General features: G+C 47.8%; 1 protein-coding gene across 1 annotated transcript; it reads left to right on the top strand.

The window, feature by feature from the left end:
- Positions 1-6,645: 6,645 nt before the first annotated feature.
- LOC135829688 (uncharacterized) lies at positions 6,646-8,686 on the top strand. The gene is made up of 2 exons (XM_065342079.1): positions 6,646-6,787; positions 7,356-8,686. The coding sequence occupies exon 2, from the start codon at positions 7,516-7,518 to the stop codon at positions 8,200-8,202; it is 687 nt and encodes a 228-aa protein (XP_065198151.1). The 5' UTR covers positions 6,646-6,787; positions 7,356-7,515; the 3' UTR covers positions 8,203-8,686.
- Positions 8,687-9,832: the final 1,146 nt, after the last annotated feature.

Genomic DNA, 9,832 nt, shown 5'->3' with positions numbered 1-9,832 from the left:
CACGAACAGAATGAGCACGAAAATGTGAAAAAATTGTAAATGCGTTTGTTTGGCTCCTGGGTGGCTCGCACACCGTGGCACTATGCCGGAAATTTGAGTTTTTCCGGCCTGGAAAGCCTGTCAGTGAGGCGCAAGAACTTGTAAATCATGTCCTAAGGGCCAGCATAGTGGCAGGAGTGTGTGGTCAAAATTTCACTCAAATCCATTGAGAAACACCAAAGTTACGGTCAATTGAATGCCATATGAAATTTTTGGGTGATGTGCCCCCTTAATTAAGGTGGCAGACTACCCAAAAATTCGCTGAAAAATCGAATTTGTAAATTCATATCGAGTGCTACGTCAGTTGAAAGAGCATGAATAGCTGCAAATTCTCTGAAAATTGTGTCCCGATCTGACCGGCCGTTCAAGAGTTATGGCCGAAAATGTGCCCTTGCAAGGAAAGAATTTTTTGTTGCACGCTGTCATTTGTTGGCAGCACTGTATTTGAATGTGAGCAGACCGTGCGCAACTTGTCGTATCATGGAAACACGTGATAGTGTGCAGAATTTTGCTCCAAGTCCAAAAAATCAGGTTTTTTAGCCACGTATTGGGCTGCACGGCGGCGGGCTTCGCCCGCCGCCGTGCAGCAGGACTTTTGCCAGCACCCTCGTGACGTTGCAGATATGTGGCTTGATTATTGTAGTTGACACTGATTTAGTGACTTTGGCAAGTTTGCCGGTCGTGTCAAGAAGTCAGGTAGGATTCAGTACTAGGCAGTAGTGAAACGTGAGTGGTAGTCTTTGCCGGTTTCTGAGGGTATCCTGGATTTGGTGTGCAGCGCTGTGGAAATGGCTTGCTGTGGAGGTCCCAGCACTGGATTTTGTATCAAAGGTACGACCTCGTAGCATGTGCTAAACCTAAAAAAATTCAAAAATTGACTTGGGTCTGTGGGAGTGTTTGGGAGAACGGCCACTCGTTCCGTCGTGACAGATTCCAGGGCCTCGTTGAGGGGCCCTACCCCATCACCCATGGCTGCTTCTGGACTTGTTCTAGGTTTGGGTCCCGCGCACGAACAGAATGAGCACGAAAATGTGAAAAAATTGTAAATGCGTTTGTTTGGCTCCTGGGTGGCTCGCACACCGTGGCACTATGCCGGAAAGTTGAGTTTTTCCGGCCTGGAAAGCCTGTCAGTGAGGCGCAAGAACTTGTAAATCGTGTCCTAAGGGCCAGCATAGTGGCAGGAGTGTGTGGTCAAAATTTCACTCAAATCCATTGAGAAACACCAAAGTTACGGTCAATTGAATGCCATATGAAATTTTTGGGTGATGTGCCCCCTAAACCATTAAGGTGGCAGACTACCCAAAAATTTGCTGAAAAATCGAATTTGTAAATTCATATTGAGTGCTACGTCAGTTGAAAGAGCATGAATAGCTGCAAATTCTCTGAAAATTGTGTCCCGATCTGACCGGCCATTCAAGAGTTATGGCCGAAAATGTGCCCTTGCAAGGAAAGAATTTTTTGTTGCACGCTGTCATTTGTTGGCAGCACTGTATTTGAATGTGAGCAGACCGTGCGCAACTTGTCATATTATGGAAACACGTGAAAGTGTGCAGAATTTTGCTCCAAGTCCAAAAAATCAGGTTTTTGAGCACGGCACGGCACGGCACGGCACGGCGGCGGGCTTCGCCCGCCGCCGTGCAGCAGGACTTTTGCCAGCACCCTCGTGACGTTGCAGATATGTGGCTTGATTATTACGGCTGATTTAGTGACTTTGGCAAGTTTGCCGGTCGTGTCAAGAAGTCAGGTAGGATTCAGTACTAGGCAGTAGTGAAACGTGAGTGGTAGTCTTTGCCGGTTTCTGAGGGTATCCTGGATTTGGTGTGCAGCGCTGTGGAAATGGCTTGCTGTGGAGGTCCCAGCACTGGATGTTGTATCAAAGGTACGACCTCGTAGCACGTGCTAAACCTAAAAAAAATCAAAAATTGACTTGGGTCTGTGGGAGTGTGTGAGAGAACGCCCACTCGTTCCGTTGTGACAGATTCCAGGGCCTCGTTGAGGGGCCCTACCCCATCACCCATGGCTGCTTCTGGACTTGTTCTAGGTTTGGGTCCCGCGCACGAACAGAATGAGCACGAAAATGTGAAAAAATTGTAAATGCATTTGTTTGGCTCCTGGGTGGCTCGCACACCGTGGCACTATGCCGGAAATTTGAGTTTTTCCGGCCTGGAAAGCCTGTCAGTGAGGCGCAAGAACTTGTAAATCATGTCCTGAGGGCCAGCATAGTGGCGGGCGTGTGTGGTCAAAATTTCACTCAAATCCATTGAGAAACACCAAAGTTACGGTCAATTGAATGCCATATGACATTTTTGGGTGATGTGCCCCCTTAATTAAAGTACACCAAAATACATGAGTATCCCCATACCAAGGTGCCCATGCATGCTAGAGATCGACATGGAAAAGAGAAAACATTACTTCTTCTATTCATCATTTGATTTTTTTGTACTTCGGTAAAAATATTATTTCATTTCAAAATTAATTTGAGTTACCTTTGAAAATGATCATGTTCAACTCACGGTCTTGGTAATCATCATACCGAGTCGTCCAAGTTGCCAGACAATCTGCATGAGGTAAGCGGCGGCGATAAGCCACGCGAAACGTGACACCGGTTTGTATTCGGCAGAGAAACACGCACGCGTGCGCGCGCACATACACGCACATAATAACACACACACACATAACGCGTGCATGGTACTTCTCCGATGCAGTGAAGTGTGATTCGGGAATGCTCGGAATCATGCCAAAACGCTCATGAACAAGTTCATCATTACAGTAACTTTTATACTGCACGGATGCAGTGCGCTGATAATGCTTGCACACTCAAAGCTCTTTAGTACGAACACCAAGGGACTGGTGGTATTTGTTTGCAAAAACGGGAGTTCTTCTTATCCGTATTTTATACCCAGTGAGTACACAGTATTTTCTGCAATAAAGGTATGAATGCTAGTTCTTCTAAAGCGAAAGTTTGTCTTGTCATTCACTGAATGTACATGTGCATGTACATTTAATATTAGTATTATTCTACTTTTATTCCACGATGACGTCACGCCAATAAGGACGATTGATAAGTGTGATAGAAGTGGCACTAGCCAGAAACAGCTAGATGGAAAGTACCAGGGGAGGCAAGAGGCGATGGGTCGTGAAAAACAAGCGCGGGCAATAACGTTAGCAGGGGTGATCGGGATACAGCTGTAGCACACGTTCGAGATATCAGAAACCAGTGGGATGCGCGGAGCAGGAACAGGTACTACTCAATTGAAAAGACATGTACAGTGTGTTGCTAGGATTGGCGTTAAACAGTGAAAACTAGCTATTGGCCTTGTCGCGAGGAGTCTTGGCTCACCACAAAACCTGTTTCTAGTTCTAGTGTTCGTCGTGATGTGCACGTGCACGTGTACGCTAACAAGAAACTCACCGAGCGCAAGCTAAACCCAAAACGTTAGTGCATGCCGTGTGCTGCTAGACTATTGAGGTGACAATCGATCTCAATTCTCAAAGTCACAATATCTTCCTCTATTCCAATAGCCTTACTGTACGTAATACTCGTAGTAATCGTACACTCAATTATTAGCCATTTATATAATAGCAAATCACAAAATGATGACGTCACATGTGATCAGAGAGCAAGAGAAGCATAGCATAGTACGCACAATCACGGGCCAAAGCTGAACAGGTCACCCTAGCCTCCACGATAGCCAGGGTGGCACATGTACAGCCATCCATTGGAGGCTGCCAAGTTCGGCGAGCCCTCAATAACACACTTTCTCCTCGCTATGCTACAGCCCATTCATAAAGCGATGAGCGCTGGCTTTGGCGAGCTCCGGTATTTGGCGAGTTTTTTTGTGTTTTTATCGTACACCATGCAGTGCCGCGAAATTTGGGGTCAGAAAAAGGGTCCATAAAAGGTAGCTCAACTAGGGTTCGAACCGGACAATGCAGTGATGCAAGTGGTTTGAAACGGACTGGATTTTCATAGCCTTTCCCAATTCAGTGCTTACAAGACAAAAGGGGAAAAGACAAAATCTTGTTATGGCTTGTTTTTCGGAGAAATGGACTAGAGATACATACATGTACATGTACATAATACATTGGAAGAGCAGTCCATGGGAGATGACAGAACAAAATTGTGAAAAAAACTAACAATTTGACCATTTACATGTACGTACGCCAAAAGCTAGAATATCATGTTTTTCTAAATATACTATAGTACATGTACATATACATCTCCTCTCTCTCTCCCTTTTCCTATTGACAAGGTTACTAACGGGTTTTCATGCATGTAGGGCATCCTATTTGCGCCGCCGAGCACGCTCATCATTTCTCGATCAATACTGCTTGCATGATTTGTAGGCTGGCTGCATTTATTTATTTTATTTTTATTTCACCGTCCAATGGCAGAAGCCAATGCAAAGGAGGGGGCGTTAGCCATAAAAGTGTGTTGTGTGTCTTTTGCAGGCATGCCTGGTAAATATTATTTCCATTATTTCTGATAAGTTCAACTCGGATAGTGAGCCGATTAAATTATGGTGAAAAGAAGAAGGACAAAATTTTACGAGTTATGACTAACTGTCCACCAACGTAACCAGATCTTATACAGTCAGCACGTGCGACAAAATGGCACAAAACTGACAAGGAGTACTGAGACATTCGGCGACATGACACCTAGCTCCAACACTTCTCCAAGGCGCAAACCAACAACCTTCCAACTTGGAAGGCTCAGGTTCGGAAAGGTCCAAGAGGGGATGGAAAGCAAAACGTTGTCATGACCTATACGGCGAAACGTACGTCGTGTGGAACTACTGTAAATCAACTAATTTTCGCTGGCGATTTAATTTCGCTGATTTCGCTGCTTGGTGCCAACTAGCCAAAGTAAATCGCGGGCCAAAGTTTGTCACGGAGTCAAAGGATGCAAGATTGAACCCCAATCGGCCAAAGTTTGATCACGGCCAAAAGTTTCATTTGGAGATCGGCCAAAGTTTCTCACCGGCCAAAATTTGTTGATTTACAGTACTTGTTATTGTACATAACTAGTCCATCACACATGATAGTGAAGTTCAGTAGGATGTTGACATTTCGGATTGTCACAATTCGTCTTCGCTGAGCTTCCCCTTTCTATGTTTATTACATAAACTTGAGCCTCCCAATTTGGGTGGTCTGTTGCTTTGCGTTGTCGAGTTGTAATAAGGCCGGTATGTCTAATAGTCTTACTAGTTTCGTCATCATCCAGTAACGTTCGGCATTCTTTGTTGCCGTGATGCGTACCTCGTGCTCTTCTTCTTTACGCCTTACTTCGATAGCTGACGCCGGTAGTTGCGACAGACCTCTCGTGAACAACTCGGTCTTCTGACAGTATGCATATACGGATAATGCCGGTAGAAAAATTGGCAAATTCGGTACTTTTTCTGGTAAGTTTCATGCATGTTTGGTATGTGGATAAAGAAATGGAGCAGAATTCAAGTAATTGCCCGCCATAAGGATTGTATGGTTCTGCCAATTTCACTGCTTTTCGAGCAAAATCTGCCACCTTTTCGAGTATTATCCGCCAATGCCTATCTGGCAGTGGCGGGCAGACTTCTGAGGCAGCCTTAGCCTTGTAGCGGCGGCATATAACACATCGCTGAGTAATGTTGCGTAGCCCTCGTCGACCACCGATAATCCAGAGGTTCTGACAGATGTACGACAGGACCCCTTCTACACCTTGGTGCATCCTTTCAACGTGCGTTTTCTCCAACAGCAACTCGGTCAGATGATGTTTGCCTAATTGAACTGGGTGCTTGGCTCCATATCTAAAGTGACATAGTTGGTCTTTGACCGCTTCTTGAAGGCAGCTCTGCGGTTGAAGCCCAGTAAGTGTTTCTTGTTCCGCACAAGTGTTGAGTTCCTGGGCCACATTGTTACCCGGGAGGGGGTTAGGACCGACCTGGGTAAGATCGAGAAAGTCAGAAACTGGCCTACCCCTGAAGCAGTTCGAGAAGTGCGTGGTTTCTTGGGATTCTGTGGGTATTATAGACGTTTTGCCCAAGATTTTGCCACCATTGCCCGCCCCTTGTACTTGTACAGCCTGACGAAAACAGGCCAAGTGTTTTTGTGGACTCCTGACTGTGAAACTGCTTTCCTAAATCTGAAGACAGTGCTGACGACCGCCCCAGTACTAGCTTACCCCAGGTTAGGGCAAGATGCATCACCATTTCTGGTAGACGTAGATGCTAGTGGACTAGGGTTAGGAGCAGTGCTGTCTCGGGTTCAGGAAGGTCTGGAACGGCCGATAGCGTATGCTAGTCGACTTCTGGCCAATACAGAAACACGGTACGCATCCACGAAAAAGGAATTGTAGGGTTTGGTGTGGGCTGTGCGACATTTTCGTTGCTACCTGCTTGGTAAACAATTTGTGATTCGTACTGATCATCGTTCTCTAGAACACTCGGCTAATTTCAAAAATCCACCGGCGATTGTGGCTCGCTGGCTGGAATTTTTGTCTGAATTTGAGTTCACCATATTGTACAGGGCAGGTCGATCACACGCTAACGCTGATGCATTGTCACGCCGCCCTGATGCTTCGACGACGCTGTTCGTAGGGGCCGTGAACAACGACGTTGGCAACATCCCCACACCCCTCATCCGCCGTTTCAACTGGCCGTGGTCAAGAGGGGAAAAGGAACAGGAGAAGGACCGAGATCTCGCCCAAGTAGTGTCCTGGCTAGGTATGGACTCTCCGCCTTGCCCACAGGACATGATGGGTAGCAGTCCTGAGGTACGTATTTTGTGGAAAATCATGAAATGCTGGTTCATCATGAGGGGGTGTTTTGCCGTCGTTGGGAGGACCCTTGCCCCGGTAAGCCGTCTATCTTGCAAGTCGTTGTTCCCCGACATTTACGTTCTTTGGTTTTGCAAGAGTATCATGACCAGGGGGGACATACGGGTTCTACACGCCTGCAGAAGAAACTGACGCAACAATTTCACTGGGTAGGCATGAAGAAAGATGTCTTGGATTGGGTTGCAAGTTGTTCTTCCTGTAGCCAGTTGAAGCGTCCCGTAGACAGAGGGTCTGGCGCTCCACTACAGTCTTCCTGGACGGGGTATCCTTTTGAGCGAGTAGCGATGGATTTGATCCCCAATTTACCGGAGACAGCGGAAGGGAACCGCCATATTTTGGTTGTAGTTGACTATTTCACTAAATGGGTGGAAGCTTTTCCGCTTCCGAGAATGGATGCTTCCACTATTGCTTTGGTGTTTGTCAATGAGTTTGTATCACGTTTTGGTGCTCCTGATCGGTTGCATACCGATCAGGGCAAAAACTTTGATGGCTCTCTGTTTCGCAGTGTTTGCTTTCTGCTTGGCATAGATAAGACCAGGACAACTGCGTACCATCCACAGAGTGACGGTCTGGTTGAAAGATTCAACCAGACGCTTGAGCGTGGCCTGGCGCACTATGTCTGCCAGAATCATCGAGATTGGGACATCAAGTTGCCAGCCTTCTTGATGGGATACCGCTCGACGCCGCAGACTAGTACCGGCTACAGTCCAAGCTATCTGCTCTTTGGTCGGGAGCTATGCCTACCTCAAGACTTGGCATTTGGATTACCGCCAGGAGCAGCATCCGCAGTAGCGTCCCAGCCGGAATTCGTGAGTGCTCTCCGCCGACGCTTGGAGGACGCTCATGCGCAGGTTCGGGAGCACTTGGGCAACGTGCACCGCTATCAAGCGCATATCCATGATCGCAACGCTAAGGCCGTGACGTTTGCAGCTGGTGACGCAGTGTGGCTTCTGGTGCCGGCCATTCCGACGGGTACAACCGCCAAGTTTTCTAGACTGTGGCACGGACCGTACCTAGTCGAGGAGAAGCTCTCCGCCGTCACCTACCGCATCAAGCTGTCTGAGCCCACGGCACGTCGGCTGATAGTGCACGTCAACCGGCTGAAAGGTTGTCATCATCGACCGAGTCGGCTGCAGGAGGTCCACGAGCAAGATGAGTCGGACCCACCGCAGCCCATGGCATCCACCCTGACTCCGTCCTACCAGCCTGATGCCACTGATGCCGCCGCCCGAGACGAGGAGGACACCGCTCGGGTATTCGACAGTGCTCCGCCAGTTGGCGTGATGGAAAGGCGAACCCCGCGTTCCCGCCATCCACCTCAGCTGTTTGGGAGTCCCGTCTGGCACGAGTAAGGATTTCAGTGGTATTGACTGGATTGGTTGTGGCCAATATTACAGCTAGTCTTTGAACAGTTTTTGATCGGAACTCCAATTTTGACCTGCACTCGTTTAGTTAAATTGTTTGCCATAATCTTAGTCTAATTTATTACGTTACTTATAACACGAGGACGTGTTCTTTTCCGTGTAAGTGGGGGGATATGTCGTATCCATACTATTGACACGTGCCTTTTAGGCCTCTACGGGACAAGTATGCCTTATTTAGGTGTCTAATTATTTATCTATCTCCCGTAAACGGGTTCATAATCGTCTTTATTTTATATCTTCACACAAGGCCTGGGGCCTTCCTTATTTGGGTATACGCTGTTATTTCCCCACATGGCTCCCGCTCCTTATGCAACAGTTCGTACACATATTTACTACGGTTTGATACGCTATTGCATGCGGGACCAGCAATCTCGTGGCCATGGACTTCCATGGCCGCAACTAGATACTATTGCCATCACCTTCCTTCTCTCTCTCTCTCTTTCCTTCCGCCTTCAGGCGGAAGCTTCGGCTTTCGTCTCTCTTGCCTTGTGATTGATTGATTGATTTTATTTTACTTCGCAAGTTCAAACGGGTTCCTGGCCCAGTTATATGAAAGCGAAGGGTAGAATTTGCCAAAATCCTAGTGAGCAACAGCATAGGCAATATTATCATAGAAGTGGAGTACTATGCGAGCGAGAATACTGAGAAGAAAGGAACATGTCAAAGCCTGACGAAACACAACCTATTTCAGGCATACATAAGGAAGGCAGGCTAGCTTAAAATCTTGCAATCTGGATACGGTGCGCACCTCTCTAGGCAAACTGTTCCGCAGCAATGCTCCTGCCGTGGCGAATCTCGTTTGGCCACACCGACTGCGAGCTGGCTGGCTGAGCAGACCATTGGCATGCTGATGGCGCGTACTTCTGCCGCTGCATGCTGCTGGTTTGAGAAGCTGGGCTAGAGCAAGGCTAGTGGAGTCATTTAGACAACGCCAGATGAAGATCAGGAGCTTTTGTTTAAAAAGTTCAGTGACGCGGTAAATCGAGTTGGCAGCCAGGAGGGGCTGCATCGCGGAACATGGCGGGCTGCCATCAATGCATCGGATCGCCCGGTTTTGCATGGCTTGCAGACGCTGAAGTTGGGTCACGCGGAGGGCTGCAGAGAAGCTGCAGGCACCATATATCATATCCGGCATGACAATAGCCTTTACATATATCTTGCGCGAGCTGCGGGAGAGGCATCGACGGGCTCGCCACAAGGCGCCTATCTTCCTTGCAACTTTGGTCACTATGGCGCTGACGTGTACATCCCAACTCAGGCGGTTGTCAAGAAAGACACCAAGATACCGCGCAGACTTCACTATCGGTAGAGAGGTATCGCAGCACACGATAGAGACCTCAGGCCCGGCATGTTGCGGTGAGATAGTCATTACCTGGCTTTTGGAGGCATTTAAAATTAGGCCGCGTGACTTAAGCCATATGGCGAGATCAGTGACAGCTGAAGAGACGGATTTGGAGACTTCCCCAGCGGAAGCTTTTGAATCATACAGAGCAATGTCGTCTGCGAATTGCACGCTGGGTATTGGCGATGAGACCGATTTCGCATCACGGGTGTAGAC

The sequence above is a fragment of the Sycon ciliatum genome, chromosome 13, assembly GCF_964019385.1.
Source record: "Sycon ciliatum chromosome 13, ocSycCili1.1, whole genome shotgun sequence".
In the NCBI taxonomy this organism is placed as follows: Eukaryota; Metazoa; Porifera; class Calcarea; order Leucosolenida; family Sycettidae; genus Sycon; species Sycon ciliatum.
This window is presented reverse-complemented; position numbering and strand designations above follow the sequence as displayed.